Source organism: Alosa sapidissima, chromosome 10, assembly GCF_018492685.1.
Source record: "Alosa sapidissima isolate fAloSap1 chromosome 10, fAloSap1.pri, whole genome shotgun sequence".
Classification (NCBI taxonomy): Eukaryota; Metazoa; Chordata; class Actinopteri; order Clupeiformes; family Clupeidae; genus Alosa; species Alosa sapidissima.
In genome coordinates this window covers 5,618,256-5,637,336 of record NC_055966.1, presented here as the reverse complement: position 1 = coordinate 5,637,336, position 19,081 = coordinate 5,618,256, and the positions used below count along the sequence as shown (strand labels likewise).

At 44.0% G+C, this 19,081-nt stretch overlaps 1 protein-coding gene across 6 annotated transcripts in view; it reads right to left on the bottom strand.

The window, feature by feature from the left end:
- Window positions 1-2,365: 2,365 nt before the first annotated feature.
- Window positions 2,366-19,081, bottom strand: part of ephb6 (eph receptor B6) — a 33,493-nt gene continuing 16,777 nt past the window's right edge. The window contains exons 6-19 of one of the 6 annotated variants that reach the window (XM_042107875.1): window positions 12,805-12,960; window positions 12,180-12,451; window positions 11,693-11,774; window positions 8,618-8,742; window positions 8,134-8,299; window positions 7,852-7,966; window positions 7,705-7,760; window positions 7,151-7,273; window positions 6,710-6,957; window positions 6,223-6,441; window positions 5,705-5,854; window positions 4,420-4,604; window positions 4,101-4,256; window positions 2,366-3,859 (exon numbers count right to left, since the gene is read on the bottom strand). In XM_042107875.1, the coding sequence (XP_041963809.1) occupies window positions 3,754-3,859; window positions 4,101-4,256; window positions 4,420-4,604; window positions 5,705-5,854; window positions 6,223-6,441; window positions 6,710-6,957; window positions 7,151-7,273; window positions 7,705-7,760; window positions 7,852-7,966; window positions 8,134-8,299; window positions 8,618-8,742; window positions 11,693-11,774; window positions 12,180-12,451; window positions 12,805-12,960 (2,159 nt within the window). In that variant the 3' untranslated portion in view covers window positions 2,366-3,753. The remainder of the gene's footprint in view (window positions 3,860-4,100; window positions 4,257-4,419; window positions 4,605-5,704; window positions 5,855-6,222; window positions 6,442-6,709; window positions 6,958-7,150; window positions 7,274-7,704; window positions 7,761-7,851; window positions 7,967-8,133; window positions 8,300-8,617; window positions 8,743-11,692; window positions 11,775-12,179; window positions 12,452-12,804; window positions 12,961-19,081) is intronic. The other 5 variants (XM_042107880.1, XM_042107878.1, XM_042107881.1 and 2 more) reach the window with 5 other exon arrangements.

Genomic DNA, 19,081 nt, shown 5'->3' with positions numbered 1-19,081 from the left:
GGCTAATACATCATAGGGTCCATTGGGTGTGGGGGGGCGGGTCTTGAGCCTGACCATTCAATTCCAAACGAAAACGAAAACAAATCATTATATGCTCTGGTCTACCAGCAACTTTCGGGTAGGCTTCATTCGGGTACCTACTACATAATTGCATAGATGTAAACTCAAGCTACTTATTTGAAGAGAAATAGCAATGACAACACGTGCTGTCAGAGAAGCTGTAAACATGACTAAATTATATAGTCGCTTAAGGCCTTTAGCACAGGTACCTAAAAACACCCCCCTTCCTCATGCCCTGACAGAATGTTTTTGAAAGTCTTACTATGGTAAAGAGAAAGCAACTCAATATTAGGACTTTGACTTAAAGCATGCCACCAACTTTTGATATCATGGAGCAAAGACATTAAATCACTCAATCATTCGAAGACTCCGTAACTCATGTTAGGCAAATCCAAGGACAAACTCCTGGATTAGAGTTTCTGTATGAGGTATAATGGCAGAAAGGGGTCTGAGACTATGAGTAACAAAGACATACTGCAACAGCTTGTTAAAGGATCACAGTTGTCAGGGAGGGCTTCGTAAGATGATCCAAACTAAGGTGGATGAGCTTATGCATTGTATTTTGGTTTTAATAACTGTTTTCCATGTCATTTGTCCCTGGCCTGTTTTTGTTCTGAGGTGTGTGGGACACCATGAGGAATGGTTGTGGTTTGCATTGTGACACAAGGCATCATTATGGGAACAATAACTGTCATTTGCCTTCTTTGATTGGAAATATTTTTGTTTTTCTCTCCCTTCCGCAACCTCTTACACAGACACATGCATGCACACGCATTATTAGTTAGAAACAACGAAAACAGATAAGCCTTTAGACACCTTTTAAAGATCCCAAAGTACTAATGAAAATAATTAGGTAAATCACAGAGGATAAGATGTGACTGTGACCTCTTAGTGTTGATATATATATATATATATATATATATATATATATATATATATATATATATATATATATATATATATATATACAGTAACATATGAGAACATAAATGTGTTTATATAACATTGTTTTACTTTTTTTGATATCCTCAACATTCTACCCTACAATAGTGTACATGCCCATTGCTCAACCACATTATAAGGAGATTTTTTTGTTTAATTAGGCCTACATACAAGTTGTCGATATATCCTTTGAAGGATCAATTTATCCTATAAGTTGAAAGATCAGTTTATCCTGGGAACACTGACGTGATAAACATCAGTTTATCCTTCAATGTATCATTCAATGTATTCTTCATGAAATGCATCAATTAAACATGATGTTTATTACAACTGTTAAGACATATGTATTGGGTGATTCATGAGTCCATATAACAGCATGGGGGTTGGTCTGCAGCAGGGTTGCTTGTTCTGTGGGTAGGTCAGAGCTTCTGTTGTTGTTTTTTTTCTTCTTGTGCTATGGCTTTCTTGCCATACTGGGATAAAAACAGTGTAAAAACAAGGCTTATTTTGAAGTTGCAGTTGCAAAACTATTGTTTTGACTTCTACTTATAGTGGGATACATGAGAAAATACATCTTAATATTGTTCTATATTCTAGCCTAGAATAGATGTCTATTTGAATGAGTGAGATAAGTAAGAGGGAGAGAGAGAGACAGACAGAGAGAGAGGGAGAGAATGTGTAAATATATCTGCACCATCCCTTCATCTACTTTATAAGCCTCCTCTCGACAGTGTCTTTGATGCCAGGGGGAATATTAAGAATCCTCCAACACATGCATCTCATTTCCAAATTTGGGCGATGCCACGCTGGTAGCTGGTCTGACCTACATGTGGAACACTCAGCACAAAATGGCCTCCATAATTACAATCGTGAACTGACAGATTTGAATCAACATGGGGTTTGTCATGTATAAACCACAAGGCACGACAAATACATGATATGATACTCAAAAAATGGTTGAACCACAGGATTATATAACCTGTGTGGTTGGAGAAGTCTGTAGCCTGGATGGAGAAACCCACACTGATGCCCTGATGTCTTCCATGTGCCAGGCTGGTGTGCCCTCATGACAGATTACATCTGTGTTCTATAAGACTGCTGTTGCACTGCTGACGACAGCTGATCACCGAGACAGATTATTCTCCGGCAGAGTGCTGACCCATGGCTTTTTTATGGGAATAGAGGAAATTGGGTTTAGATCCACACCACACCACATCAGAATTGTGCAGAAGTCAGAGGGGGATGTCCAGTGTAGAGAAATAGAAGAGGCTTACTGACTAAGTGAATAAACTGAGCATTTAAGTAGCAGGGAAGGCTCTGGCACACACAGTGATGGATTGCGTAGCTGGAATAGAGCCATATGTTAAATAAAATCATGTTTTATTTTACAAATTTTCACAATAGTGGACAGTGATGAACACTCAGACAGATAAGCACACAATTTCAAGTGATTTTTCCCACTTGATATAAACCAATTACACCTTACACATTCGTTCATTCATTCATTCATTCACGCACGCGTGCGCACACACACACACACACACACACACAAATTATATACACAAAGAGCAATACTTCCCCTTTCTTACTTAAGTTGGCAATGAAATCACATCAAATGTCCTGTAGATTTGTTTCATTTCCACAATGCCTAAATGACTCTGAGTCTGTGCTACATATTGAACACTGGGCGGTGAGAGGTGCCACATACACACAGAGGATGTGTTCTGTATACCTGCAGTGCTGAAGGACTGTGGACTAAGCTCAGTGCACATCAAGTCATCGACAACTCATTTCTCAGGGACATCTTAACAATACGTATACTATCCTGTATCTACGCAGCTTGATCTCTAGTCCAGCGCAGGACACAACAGGGAGTGGAGTTCTGGCCTATGGAATTTCAAAGGTGCCGTATGTAATCTTAACCAACACTAACCATGATTCCAAAGGCACATTAGGGTTAGTGTCTCTCAGTATCCCTGTGCATTCTAAGCAACTTGTGTCTTTATTACTGTTATTTTAACCAGTATTCCCACTATTTTCAATAAAATGATAAATTGTATGACAGCAGAGGGTAATAAATTACATACATCGCCTTTAAAGTGGACATTTTGAATATAACTGATTCAAACCCCAGCATCTTGTCTGCAAAGTTCTCAACCGACAGTTCCTCACAGTTAAATGTACAAACATGCTGGTGGTAATTCACTGGGTGCTCATTTGACAATTAAGCTGTGTCTTTGTGTCGCCATATAAATACCTTTTTACAACATGAGACATTTTTTTTTTGTCCAAAGGAAAGCAATATTTTAAAAATAATATCCACAATGATAGTACTATTAATAGGCAGTCTTTGATTGTCTCTGCAATGATTTGTGACGCAAAATCCCTTGTCTTCAAAAACAATGAGAACAACACCATGATCACTTTTAATGTTCATTCCATGAGAATGAGTGATATCAAACATGTGAAAAGGAGAGGTAGTGTAAGTCAGTAGCAGGGTGTGTGTGTGTCAGTGTGTGTGCGTGTGTGTGTGTATATGTGTGTGTGACAGAGGTAAGAGGAGTCAACTCAGGAAGGGAGAGGAAGATGGGTGAACGGTTGAAAAAAAAACCAAACAATATCCCTATGACATTTTTTTAATCTTCTCAGACTGCACTCTTTTGTGCACCTTCCTGCTCCAGGACAGGTTTGGACTTCAAGGACTGCAATTCCCATAATGCAATAATGCTTCCAAAAGAAAGTAGTTCTGCCTCACACCTCAACCTGACCCTGTGTGAGGTGAGTCCTTAGCTGCTGAGCGGCCTTGACGATCTTTCTCTGGTGACCCAGAAGGTTCACTCCCAGACCCTGCACATCCCTGAAAGACACAATGGCAGAGACACCCATGCATGAGAAGGCATAACATGGAACAGAGGAGACAGAGAGGGAGAGTGGAATGGAGAAGAGATTCCATGACCTTATAAGCCTCTCACTAGAGTGTTGCTATTGAGTAATCTATAGTCCATATAGGTTAAAAGGTACTGTATATACATTTTTTATTATAAAAAGACAATACCACTTTATTATTTAAAAGAGAATGATTTTGATATAGAACATACTCCATGGTTAGTCTGCTGACTCTCTCCAGACTTGTAAGTTGTGCTCTCTCAAACTCATCTTTGTATCGTTCCATCCTGAGGGCGGATAACCAGTCTCCAACCGTTGCTACTGACGACAGGTCTGTGGGTGTGGGACTCAGCAGGGGCTGAGTGGGACTGCAGAGAAAAACAAAGATATTCTATATTCATTTAGAGGAATGAAAAGTGGATTAAACTATCTACTACATGAATAGTAGAAGTTGTCTCTGTGAAAGGAACCGTAGAGCTCAGATTGTGTTAGCTATTGTTTATGAATGAGAGGGGATGGCTGTGCTCTCACCGGCTGTGTTCAGCCTTGAGGGAGGCTGGGTGCCGGATGAGTCTGTCCAGGGAGGAGAGGAGCGAGTCGAAGCCTGGCCGGTCCTGTCTTTCTGCCTGCCAACACTGCAGCATGAGGGCATGCAGGGCCGGGGGGCAGTTGTGGGGGGCAGGAAGGCGGTACTGATCCACCACTGCCTTCATCACCTGGGAAAAGGACAGGTGAGGAGGTGAGAGGTGTTCAATAACAATAAAGCAGCTGAAGGGATGAGAATGTACAGCAAAGAGGACTGAAAAACTGGTAATGAAAACTGGTTCAAACAGAACAGATCCTTAATGAGAGCATGGTGAACAGGAAATGGATGCTTGATTTCAAAATTTCATTAGGGTGACTCCAGGGTTGCATCATTCAGAATACTCAACCACCCATTACCGATTCCCTTTCATCTCTAAATTTCTCATTATAATGTGTTTCAAGCCCTCAGCGTGTTGAAGTTCAAAGGTCACTTGGTGCAGGGATTATTTAAATGAAGTGAACTGAAATGTCTTCAAACTCAAAACAGAGATGGCATCAAGAAGAATATGTCTGCTTTATTTAGCATTGATACAGCATAGTATTCAATATCTTTCTTTTTTGATTTTTTCTTCCTCAGTTTCCTTGCTGAATGTTAACTACTGTGAAGTCCGGTTCTGTCTTGTTCTGTGAAATCTGGCTCTGTCCTGTTCTGTGAGCTGTTTCTTTCTTCTTCTACTGCTTTATTCTTTATGAAACAAAAACATCTTTCGAATCTTTGTAATCTTTTTGTCTGAAAAAGTTTCTCATTGCGAACTGCGGGAAATGTTGGCGTGTTCACCAGTTTAACAAAGGACAGGAATCTCCTAGTTTAATCATTGCTTCGTTGATAAGTTTTGACGCACAAAGTCTCATTCTTTCTGTAGAGTATACTGCTGTGTAATCACGGCTAAGTGGGTTTTCCCAACAAAGTCTTTCACTTCTTTGCTTTCACCAGAAATGTTTCGTAACAAGTTAAACTGGTCCACTTCATAGTGGAATAGTTCAACATACAACAAACTCTCTTTAGATTGTAAAAAGTACCTATGTGTGAAGTGTCCTTAACCCTAATATTCTGTGTATGGCCATAGGATTCATGTAAACTTGTATTTCCATATTTGCAGGGAGTTGAAACTTGCACCAGTATTCTCAGTGGATGCTGTTATTCTGATGGAAAGTACTCTGACATCCCAGGCTTTTGTGGTCACTCTCACAGATGGTCATCTTTAATGCCTCTCTCACTAATGACCCTCACCTCTTGGTTGCTCATGTCCCAGTACGGCCGCTCCCCGTAGGACATCACCTCCCACATCAGGACGCCAAAGCTCCAGACATCACTCGCCGAGCTGAACTTCCGATGCTGGAATGCCTCCGGAGCGGTCCACCTCACTGGAATCTTGCTCCCCTTTAACGAGGAAAAGAAATATTAATGATAACATTTGTAATAGCTAATGGCCAAGATAAGTCTTGTTCACTGGTAAAGATAAATTGAGTCACGCTCATCTAATTGTGACTCTTCTATAGATGTATTCCATATTTAAATGGGTATAAATCCAATATAATTACTACTGAATGCATTAAAATTATACAGTATTAAATATTTATTTTTATATTTAAGATGAATGTGTACTATGTCCCTAAATGAAGGCATTTCAGAAGTGGAGCGGAAAAAAACACAACCAATGTATAAATCATGATGAATAAACCAAACCAAAACCCAGAGCAGAACCAAGAGCAGACCCAACAGCATGTACACAGTGTCCCAGGACTCACCAATGACGCGGTGTACGTGGGCATGTTGTGGTCCAGGCCCCTCATCAGGCGAGACAGACCAAAGTCCGACACCTTGCACACCAAGTTGGAGTTGACCAGCACGTTGCGTGCTGCGAGGTCCCGGTGCACAAAGTTTCTCTCCGACAGGTAACGCATCCCTGCACCCACTCCTCTCAACATGCCCACCAGCTGAAGCACACTGAACTGATCTTCATTCTCCTGTAAATGTCCGAGAGAAACAGAGAGGGAAAGAGAGTAAAGGAGAGAAAGAGAGAGGGTGTTTGAGGATGAGTGACAGGAGAAGGACAGGTAAGTGCAGGTAGAGAGGTGGGTGGAATTAAACTTATGTTAAGGAACTAAACAGCATGATTGAAACCCAACATGTGCACTGTAATGGAAGATTAAGTAAATCCACTGCTAAGGTCAGCTAAAGTAAATCCACTGCACTGCTGAGGTCATAAATAAAGGTGCTGTCCTCTGCCCTCACCCTGAGGAAAGCGTCCAGTGGACCATTCTCCATGAACTCGGTGATGATTCTCTCCGGAGGGGAGCGCGTCACCACCCCCTCCAGCTTCAGCACGTTGGGATGGTCAAACTGTCCCAGCACCCCCGCCTCGCTCAGGAACATGGCCCTCTCCCGGTCAGTCACCCCCCAGCGGAGCGTCTTTACGGCCACCAGGACCTCCCTCCGGCCCAGCGGACGGTACCTCCCCCGGGACACCTCTCCAAACTGGGCTGGGGGGGAGGAGAGAGGAGCAGAAACCCACGTGTGTTTATACAGCTGCTCGTAGAGGCCACCAAGCAGGCTAAACGCAACTGTTTAAGAGACCCCCGTTTGTTTGGATATTTGTACAGTTTGGGTCTCAGACAAATACACACTGAACATCCTGGCACAGTCTTGGGCCATAATATTTGAATTGTACTTAACTCTTACCCGCACCAATAACTTCCTCGATCTTGAGGTGAGCTGGGTCTATCTCTCTGGCAAACTCTTTGACCGCCTCACTGGGGTCCTCATAGGTTGACGGGTCCACATAATACTTCACTCCCCCTGAAAAGTGCACATAATATATATATATATATATATATGTATGGATGAGTTGAGTTCATATATCTCATAGGGGAGTGAAAGCAGCACATCAGCGTGGGGTCTGCAGGGAGCGGGAGAGTCTGGGCTCAGCAGCGGCAGGGCTGCAGCTGTGCGATGTGACCTAAAGAGGGGCCAGGGGACAGGCCAGGAGCTGATGCACATGCTTTTACATTTCCTGTTCCTCAATGCAACTGTGCCCTGAGGAACAATGCATTATAGATGACCCCGGAATGGGCTCTGTGCTCCAGATTAAAGGCTTACTGCTGCATCCACAAAACAATGTGAATAACTTCCTCAGAGGGTAATGTAGTGGGACTGGATAAATAGTCCATGCGCAGAAATGATAGTAAGTAATTTGTATGAATGCTTTTATATGCACTCCAAACACTCACCCCTGTTGCTGATGTATCGCTGTAGTCTGTCGCTATATGGACTCTCTCTCCTTTTACTGAAATATGGAGGTGATATATTATAACATATTATGTAGCACATACTATTTGACTTATTGTTGATTATTACATGAGTTACAGCATTGTTACCTCTTGAATACAAACACGATGATAATCGCAATAACCACCAGGAGGAATGCTGCTCCACCCATCACCGATCCCACCAGTAGGGGGAGCCGATTTTGGATTTGCTTTGAACGCTCCTCTGGATATTGCATAGTAGGACACAGACAGAAATAACGGGTTTGATTCAGATTGGCATCCTTCATCATTCATTTCTGTACCAGTAGGCTTAATCCAATATTTGGCAAGCAGATTTTGTGTGTATTAATGTGTTGCGGCAGTGATGCTGAGGAGCCTTGCTGCTCGTACCCATGGCCAGAGTACTGAAGTAGATGGTGTGGCTGTACGGCCCATAGCCTCGCTCATTCCTGGCCCGTATCTGGAAGGCATAGATGGAGCCAGGGTTCAGGGAGGCCACTGTCACTGTGTTGGTTTCACTAAACACACTCACAGCAGAGTCCTCGTCTGAGCTCTGCTGTGTGACAGAGAGAGAGAGAGAGAGAGAGAGAGAGAGAGAGAGAGAGAGAGAGAGAGAGAAAAGAGTGGTCAGAGGGGTCAGAGTAGCCAACAATGCTGGACTTAAATTCTAGAATTTCAATGTGACACTCGGGAATGATGGTGCTGTGTCTCAAATACAGACACCCGGCAGGGCTTATGTGAATCAGGGATGGAATAGTAATGCTCTTTAAGAATAGCAATGAAAATCATCTTGGTCTCCCCAAAGCACTTTCGGATTTATTGGAAAAGATTCAGAGAATTATGGGTGGGCAGTGCTTGTTGTGTGGCTCTTTACCCTGTCGTAATATCGGAGCTGGTACTCCAGGATGTCCCCATTGGGTCGGTCCGGCTGAGGCCAGGACAGAGTGATGGAGTCTGCAGCCCGGCTCAACTGGTGCAGCATGGGGACGGTGGAGGGGACTGGGGACACCGAGGGAACAGAAAGAGAGAGAGATGAGATTTCGATCGCCAAAGAGGTCAGCAGATGGGGGACCGATGGATTTAAAGTGAAACGGTACTCTCTGAATGTGTAGCCTCACATAACACATAATCATGGATACCAAATAATCAAAATCCTTCATCTCTGAATGTGTAGCCTCACATAACACGTAATCATGGATACCAAATAATCAAAATCCTTCATCTCTGAATTACACACATAACACGTAATCATGGATACCAAATAAGCAAAATCATTGATCTCTGAATGTGTAGCCTCACGTAACACGTAATCATGGATACCAAATAATCAAAATTCTTGATCTCTGAATTACACACATAACACGTAATCATGGATACCAAATAATCAAAATCATTGATCTCTGAATGTGTAGCCTCACGTAACATGTAATCATGGGTACCAAATGAAGCAAAACATTGCATTGCCTTTAAACCGAGGAAACAGAATAATGCCTCTAGAGAGACCAGTATTTGAAATCAGCAAAGCTACAGCTAAGTAGCCCACAATGCTCATTGTGAATTCATATATTTGCACCGGCATTTAACCGTCTGACATTTTAACTGATGAATGTGCAGACAATAAAACCAGAGAGGGCGAGAATAACAGAGAGAGAGAGAGAGATTCACCCAGCAACATAGCTACATGTAGCCTTAGTAATTAACCACTTGGGAGTGACACAGCGCAACACTTACTGATGTGCCATAAGGGCCATTACGAGATCATCATCATCATCATCAGCGAGCTCATCAGGATATCAGCAAATGACTTGGATTACAAATGACTTTGTAATTGTGATTGTGAATCATGATTGTTTCAGTCTTCCATTATTTTACAATTTTTCCTCTGCTAATTGTTATATTGCAAAAGCATTTTTTGCTTGTGAGAGATCTTCAGGTAAAATTGTCTGATGAGTAAGTAAAGTAATAAAGTATAAATGTAAATGCTAAGGATGTAAAGGCAATGGATTTGTATTGGGGCAATTCCATTGAAAATTAAATTTTTTGTAACATCCATAACGCCAATAAAATGTGATGGTATGGTATGATGTGAATGATTACATGAAATTTGAGCATTTGCTATTTTTGGCTGAGGAATGTAAATGAGACAAAATGCACAAAAAATGAATTACCATTCACTGGCGTTATGGATGTGACAAAAAGTCAATTTTCCGTGGAATTGCCCACTGTCTTATCTTTCTTGAGTAAAAACATGGTTTAAACGTAAAGGCAGATATGGTTGGAAGTGGAGCAATGTCTAAGTGCAGTGGTTTACAGTTTTTCTCGATCGCTTTGATGCTTGTGTCAACTCTGACATCACATTTTCAAAACAGTTAACACCCATGTCTGAACAAAAGCACTCTAGCCAAAATGACACATGTTGCTTGCAAAAGGCTGTTACTCTCTCAAAACACTTAAAACATTTTGCCTTCAAACAACACATCCTGTCGTCTAATCACTGTGTGATTTCAATTAACCATTACACACTGGACAACAAAATGCAAAATATAGTTATCAAAATGAGCAATTTTGTTATGTCTGTTCCATTTCGTTCTCATTTTTCTGGTATAAGAAAAAATCTGTGAAAAGTACCGTATTTTCCGGACTATAAGTCACACTTTTTTTCATAGTTTGGCTGGTCCTGCGACTCAGGTGCAACATATATATATATATATATATATATATATATATATATATATATTTATATATATGTTTTTTTCCTCTTCATGACACATTTTTTGACTGGTGCGACTTATACTCCAGTGCGACTTATAGTCCGGAAAATACGGTACCTAAAAAATAATTATATTCATTCCTCCTAAGATGTCTTTGACATGTAACTACAACTTGTAATTTTTTATTGAAATAGACCTACAGTAAACACCTTTTTGTACTGTTTTCTTCACCAAATAGACAATACAGTACTTTGTCTAAATGTGCATTAGATCCATACTAATAGCAACACAAAACAGACAAGGCATCTGTTATGGATAATGAATGATTGCTGATTGAAGAATTGTGTTAACTGTTTTACAAAAGGGTGTGAGGAATGTGTGAACCCAATGAAGAGATGACTTCTGTGCAAAGAAGGTGTTCATGAAAACCAAGTGGATCCCAGTTTCTTTAAGCAGGTCAAAGCAATCAAGACAAACTGTAAACCGCACACATCCTCACAAAAAAAAAAAAACAGACGTTGCATGTATGACAATCAACTGATGTTGGACACATTACACGTCAGCAAGGATTATATCCACCAGAGGATTTTTGTGCGAAGAGACAGGGACTCATCTCTTTTAGTGGCTTACCTCTCCTACTTTAAAAATTAACATTAAGTCTGCACTTTGGCCTTTTCTGCAGTTAGTGAAAACAATCTAGTGGTACTGAGCCAAGTTTCTCCCCCCTCCCTCCGTCGCTGTCATTCCCTGCTTCCTTGACCGTTATGTGAGTTGACAGATTATGGTGACCCAAAGCCACCTGAGTCTAGGGAGTGGACAAGGAGGGTGCGGAGAGAGAGAGGGAGAGAGAGGGAGAGAAAGCAAGAAAGAAAGGGAGAAGAGGTAGAGAAAGACCACCACAGAGAGAGAGAGAGAGAGAGAGAGAGAGAGAGAGAGAGAGAGAGTGTGTGTGTGTGTGTGTGTGTGTGTGTGTGTGTGTGTGTGTGTGAGAGAGCGAGAGAGAGAGAGAGAGATGAAAACTGAAGGACTGATGGTACTTGACAGATACAGACAAAAAGTGCTGCAGAGCTAAACTAGTCAAATGCTTGTGGACAGGCCAGGCGGAGCAGCAGACAGATGGAGGAGAGGAGAGGAGAGGAGAGGAGAGGAGAGAGGAGAGAGGAGAGGAGAGGAGAGGAGAGTGAAGGGCAGGGCCAGAGGCCCACGCCACCGTTAGCGTGTCAGCCGGAGACTCTCACCTGACTGGCTGGTGGTGAAATTGATGCTGGAGAACTGGGGCGGGAAAGGGCTTAAGGATGACACATCGTTGAAAGCTTGAACCTGCAAGTCAGCAAGACGTAACAATAAATGATGGTTAAGTTCAGGAATTACGTGTGAATTTATGGAAGTGCAGGGAAAGACAGAAATGATGCTTGCACAACAAAGCTGTGTGGATTTAATTATTGATAGAAGTGCTCTCAGTTGACTGACAGACCAGAGACTTAAACATGAAACTCTGTACAGACCAGAATAAGCATCCTCTGTTAAAGGTCACACCAATCTTACACACTGTCTTCCTAAATATATTCTTTGTGGGTTGTCGGTGTAGTGAGACTAAATCAATTTGTGACGGATGGTAGGGGACAGAGGGAATTGTAATCAGGCCTGTCTGTCTGGCTGCCCGTGATGTACATACAACTGGTCCAAACATACCCTGATTGCTCATGGGAAATGTAGTTGTTGTACCTGTATGAGGTAGGTGACTCTGGTGAGCAGGTTGTTGAGGGTGACCTTGGTCTGGCGGAGTCCAGTCTGAGAGGGGGTGTAGGTGACGGTCTCGCCACACCAGGAGCACATGGAGGGAGGCGACTGCGAGGCGGAGGGGCAGATTCGGCACACCACCCCGTACCACACCTCGCCCCGGCCACCCATGTCCTGCGGGGGGCGCCAGCGCAGCGACACACCACCCTCCGAGCTCTCGTACTCCCAGGACAGAGACACAGGGGCAGACGGGGGAGCTGAGGGAGAAATGGACAGGACAGGACAGCAAACTCAGCGAGAAGTCAATATACATACTGTATGGTGGCTATATCTTGTACTCTCCCTGGCGTGGCATAATACATTTCAGGGAGAGCTGCTTGGAGTGTCAGGGATTAAATGCAGAGTACATTGCAGTGGATGGTGCCTGTAGAATACACTGTAACATATCACATGAGCGCTTTGCTGCTTAAAACCATCAGCTCCCAAACATAACAGCAGTCGGAACGAAAACATTCTATAATACAGTACATAATCCCACAACAAACTATCATCCCAGAATATCATCCTGGTGGGAATGGATGGTGTGTAATCCCCTGTCTGCTGTGCTTACCTGTGCAAGCGGTGGTGTTGATGTCAGAGGGCGCTCGGTAGAAGCCACTGCGGCACTCACAGACCATAGAGGCCTCCGTGCTGGTCCTGCTGTTGGCTGGACACATAGTGCACGACACCGAACCCGCTGTGGCCTTGAAAAACCCCACAGGACAGGCTGAGGGAGATTGGGACAGGAAGAGAGAGAGAGAGAGAGAAAGGTAGAGCGAGAGAGCGATAGAGAGGATGAGAGAGAGAGAGAGAGAGAGAGAGAGAGGGAGGATGTTACTTTCTTTCCCAAACATCAGCAATATACCGTATAAGACCCAAGGGATGTGGATTTCACATGTGACAACAACAAGGTCCAGGCTGCTTCCGTCCACATTCGTGTGGTGTTGAAACCCCACAGTCTGGATCCAAAATGCAGCTAAAAAAAGACACAGTTTCGAAACTTCCCTCACAAGAGAATTATGAGGTATGAAAACCTCAAAGCTTTGTCCTCCCAAAAAAACCCAGCTCATTCTTCAGATGGAGGCACGCAATTCCAAGGTCAACTTAATTGACACTCTGGCACCCGCAAAAGCCTCAGCTATGAGAATGTGTGGGCGGCCACCGTCATCACAGCACTGCCGCTACGCGCTCCTTCTCAGGGCATCCCTCCCACGGCTCCCCACACTAAATCAAATCTGTTATGTTAATGATATCCATGCCAAAACCAACAAAACAAAAATTAGCTATGTCAATAAAGCAGTTCTCTTTGAGCCTTGCTCACTTGTTAAATGCTTCCATTGCTTCACCAACAATCTAGTCATTTGTGACAAACTTACCCTAAGGCCTCCATTATCTGAGGTAAATACTCAATCAGACAAATCAAAACTTATTTGCCAGTAGAATGGCTACCTTCTGTGCTTGTGCATTCCATAATGATTCATACATCAGCGTTTGCCAATTGGATTTATCAAGCTAGATACATCAGTGTTATGCCACATGGTCTTGACAACTCACTGCAAGACTGCAAAATGGCCAACTGAATAAAATTCATAAAGTTTATGGGAGTGTGCAGATCTTTCTTTTGATTTTTATCTTGAGTTAAGTTCTGATTGAGCACCTGAAATACTTTTTTTGGATGTGCGGACCCTGCGCTCTGCTTTTTCAAACTGCTAGGGCAACCTGGCTAGACACCTGCTATTAGCAAGGAATTCTATTATGTCCCGGCAGAAAATGCGAGACATGAATTTGAACATGAAGGGATGTGCGCTGCAGCCTTTTGTGCTAACCCCTTCAGAATGTGTGATGAGTCACTGGCAAACGCACAGCCTTGAGTACTGACAGAATTCTCTGAGCTGGGAGGAATGCATTGGCAGGTGCACTGAGGAACAGCTCGACCATCTCAGAATTAAGCCTGGCCGTCTGGCCACGGAAAGATGTCTCTCTCTGATGTTGAGAAGGACTCTTAATGAGGCTTGTGGTACTGTTAGCAGACATGCTGCTTACTTTTAGTCAGCCATTTGTTCAGTTTAGATGACAAACCAATCCACCGGAGACCACAGTACAGTTTTCACTACAAATGAGCACCAGAGATTCACTATTTTGTCCTGTACATCTTTTAAAACCATGACATAAAACAACCATGACAGAGCATGGCATTTCACATGGTTTTTAACATTTACCCAGCATGTCAAAGTAAATCTGTTATATAAGAAAAGTAAACACAAAGAGAGAGAGAGAGAGAGAGAGAGAGAGAGAGAGAGAGAGAGAGAGATGATATGAGAAATGAAAAGGCAGCATGGTGCTCCATTGTGAGGGGACTTGAGAGAAGTCTTTGCACTGCCCATTAGTCTCCATCACATATGGCTCCTCTGTAATGAGCCGCTGTAGAGCTCCTGCCCGGAGCGGAAGAGGAGCGGTGTACAGCTGAACCACATTAACACACCTCAGGACATGATGCCCGCTGTGCCACGATTAGCTGACCTCAGAGCGCGTCCTCCGACCTCGCTCTGATAACCTTCTCATGCCAGCGTCGCACCTCCATATTCTGAGTGTCAGTGTGTGCATGTGTGTGTGTGTGTGTGTGTGTGTAGTGCATGCTAGGAGGGGAGATGGTGAGAGACCGTCAGAAAGTAGCCAAGGTGGGGATAGACCGCAGGGGATACTTTAAATGGATAAAAGGATTTCCATGTTCTCACTTGTCTGTCAAGTTTGCGATTCATAACGCAGCGGTGTAAAGTGAGCAAGAGAGAGAAGGGGAAAAACAGAAGAGATAGGCTGATAAAGAGAGAGAGGAAAAGAAATGGTGGAACAAAATGAAATAGAGAGAGACAGAAAATCAGATGTAAAAGGCTGGGGTAAAAGGAAATGTGTAGAGAGAGAGAGAGAGAGAGAGAGAGAGAAAGAGAGTGATCAGTATTAAAGTATGTCCCATCTATCTTTCAGGATGATGAATCACGTTATCTGTCATGTTCAGTTCCAGCTGGGACAAAGAGCAGGAGTTGGCTTCAGCGTTTCTGACAATCACGCTCCGTCTCGAACACGCCACGCCATTCACTCCCTCATTCGCTGGCTTCCATCTCACTCGGCTGATGCCAATCCCGGCTCCTGCCCCCTCCCCCCCCTCCCCGTAGCCTTTGGCCTCTCTCTCTCTCTGTCTGAGTAGTCCTTTTGCTCCTGACATTCATCTGTTTCCACACAGTGGCTTTAAGACAGCTTATGGCCATTAAGGAGCGACCAGCGCTTTCCCTTACATTACAGCCAGCCACGGCCAGAGAGAGCGAGAGAAAGGTAGAGACAGAGAGAGGGAGGGAGAGAGAGAAAGTGACAGAGAGAGGAAGGGAGGGAGAGAGAGAAAGTGAGAGACAAAAGAATAAAGGGATTGTTGAACAGCTTTTGTGTGAGTGGGTGACTGAGTACTTTTGTGTGTATGTGTGTCAGTGTGTGTATGTGTGTGCGCACATTTGTGCTAGCATCTGTGCATGCATGAAAGAGGGAGGGAGAGAGAGAGAGAGAGAGAGAATGTGTGTGTGTGTGTGTGTGTGTATTTGTGTGTGGTGTGTGTGGTGTGCTGTGTGTGTATGTGTGTGTGTGTGCATGAGAAAAGGGGAAGGCATGGCTACACAGGGAAGGAGAAAAGAGGGAGTCATGAAGCGAGAGTCAGATGATAAGAAAGATGGTAGACAGAGAGAGAGAAAGAGAGAGAGAGGGAGAGAGAGAGAATGGAGAGGAATAGAAAGAGACAAACAGATAGTGGACGTGGATGAGCAAAGAAAAACAAAAAGAGTGAGATAGAAAGAGAGACTGAGATTTCACTGAAGTGTATAATTTGGCATAGGCATAGTGCTTGGTATTTAGATCGCTGACCTAATTTCTCTTACTCTCTCTGGCTCCCTCTCTCCCCCTGCTCTCTCTCTCTCCCTCTCTCTGTTTCCACCCCCTTCTCTCCCTGCATCTCTCTGCTGTGCTCATTCTATTCTTTTGCTTACAGCATTATTGTGTATTCTGACCACACACACACACACACACACACACACAGACACACACACACACACACACACACACACACACACACACACACACACACACTCTCTCTCTCTCTCTCTCTCTCTCTGTGTTCACATACATACATAAACACACACACACACACACACACACACACATTGCATTAAGAGGGCACAGATGCAGGTCTATATAGAGATCAACACACACAGATAGAGGCTGTACACATATGCACATGTGCACACTCACTGTGGCTTTTCTCAGCAGAATAAAAACCCTGTCTCATTGACATCACCTCTTTATCTCTCACTCGCTCTGAATCATCCTCCTGTTAAGTTCACCAACGGAAGTGCATTTTAATCTCCCTAATTATACACTTTAATCTCTTCTTATTTCTCCTAATGTGTTCCCATCCACCAGTATTATATAAACAACACCACTGCCACTACACTGGATTTGACCAGTTTGCAACGCTAGACCAAAGATTGCCCTGCTTCCCTAAACTATGCTAACCCAAATTCCCCATATCTAATATGTCAATCAATCATCAATCATATCAATCATCAATCAACTGCTTTAATGTAATGCATGCGAGGGTAAACTATGCTGTATAATATATGGAAGTGTGTAAATATTGTAGCAGAAGTTGCTAAATATTGTATAACATTTATATATAGTATGGAATTGATAAGGGATTTAATGAGATCTGCCATTTAGTGTGCAGCTCTGGTAAAAGTGGGCTTTTCATATCCCGATGATCAAGTGCAATTGCCTTACATGCTCAGTCGTGCTTTCAACCTCATGCTCTTGGAGGAGAAAAAAGTGGCACACAAAATAATAGTGGCAGAGGGAAAAAAGCTGGGTCACAAGGTGCGTCTGGAATTCCTGTAGTTAGCAGAGCCAAGAGTGGCACGCCATCACCTCCTGCCAGGCTTCATTTTAGTGACCTGTGTGACTGTGCTCACACAGGTGAACAAACGCATCCGGACAGGGGTCCGTGGCTCACGTGTCAAATGGACACGAGGACTGGACGTGTTCAAGGGTAGAGCCACTGCCACGACGCGTGGCCTCAGAAATGCACTACACGCATACACTGACTCACAGACGTCATCTGATCATCTCCCCCACAACATCAGCTCTGTCACTGAGCTCATCGACTTAGTCTGCGCCCTATACAACATATATATTTATATTTACATTCAGCCTCGTGGCTGTCAGAGTCGCGTGTGAGTGCCAGTAGTCGCTGTGCTTTTGGCGAAGAGGACTGTGACTAGGCACTAGGCAGCAGTGGAGCGGGGCGGCGTGGCGGAGTGCTAATGGGGGCTGAGATGAGATGTAGGCCAGGAGAGTCCGAGCGCAGCCTGCTGGAGCGTGCAGCCAAGCAGGATTAATGAAGCACTGCACAGCGGTAGCACCAACCGACGGGAACACATGTATAGAGGCGCGTGACCCCAAACGGACGGGACCTTCACCTCAAATCATCTGACGTTACACAATGTCACGAAAAGCTACCCCCACCCGCCGCTCCCTCCACCCACTCCACCAACCCCCCCCCCCCCCCCCCCCCCACCACCACCACCACCCAGTGTCCCCACACACCCATGGTCCCAAACCCATATCAATCTATCGCTTCTCCACCGGCAGCATTTTTTATTCAACATTTTTTTCAGGCCCTCCACCCTTGTCCCCATGGACTCCACCTTTCTTGCCTGACAATTGTGCTGGCTGAATTTCCTGAGCCGTTAACTTGTGTTCACTTACTGTATCCCTCTCTGTCTCCTTTGCTCTCTCTCTCTTTCTCCTTCTCTCTTTCCCCTCTTTCTTCCTCTATCACTCCCTCTCTCTTTCTCTCTCCCCTGCGGTTTCTGTCACTTGTTCACAGACGAGTGGCCATTACATCACTATGACCTAAATGTGTCACATCTCTTTTTTTCTTGCTGGCTCTCTTTCCCTCTTTCCCCTTTCTTTCTTTCTTTCTTTCTTTCTTTCTTTCCATCAAGATTTCCCCTAAACTGCTTGTCTTAGCCACATTCCCCCTGAAGTTTAACCTCACAAATTCCATCATATTGATCTCCTCTCCTCCTTTCGTTCCCCTAAATCTCTGTATCTCTCTCTCTCTCCATCTCTCTCTCTCTCTCTCTCTCTCTTATTAAGTGCGCTTCTCTCTCTGCCAGTCTCCTGGACTCTGTCCACCACAGAGACTTGTTGATGACTCTAATTCCTGAGAGTCTCTGTCTGGTCCTTTCAGCTCAGACAAAATGCATTATCATTTTTTAACAAAACTCGGCATGGGCTGTCTTTTCTGATATTTCTTCCTCTCTCTTACCACACACACACACACACACACACACACACACACACACACACACACACACACACACACACACACACACACACACACACAGACAAATACAAAAATGCATAAATAACACATTTACAAACACATGCAGACACACACACACACAGACACATACACACACACACACACACACACAAACAGGCACGCACGCATGCACACACATGCACACACACACACAAGAATCAACATTCCTTACAATGTCCTTCCTCCTTCACTACTCCACCATGTGGCACTAGTGACATACCGTTCCGATCCGTCCATACATCATGTATACACACAAGCTCTTAATTACTGGACAGCATTAGTCCGGTGCTTTTGTCTGCTCCTCACAAGCATTATCACAGACCTGGTTTGCTCTCACGCAGTCTCCCTCCCCCCACGCCCCACGCCCCCCCCCCCCCCCACCACGTCAAGCTCACAGACTGATTGAAGTGACATGGGGTCCCCCCCT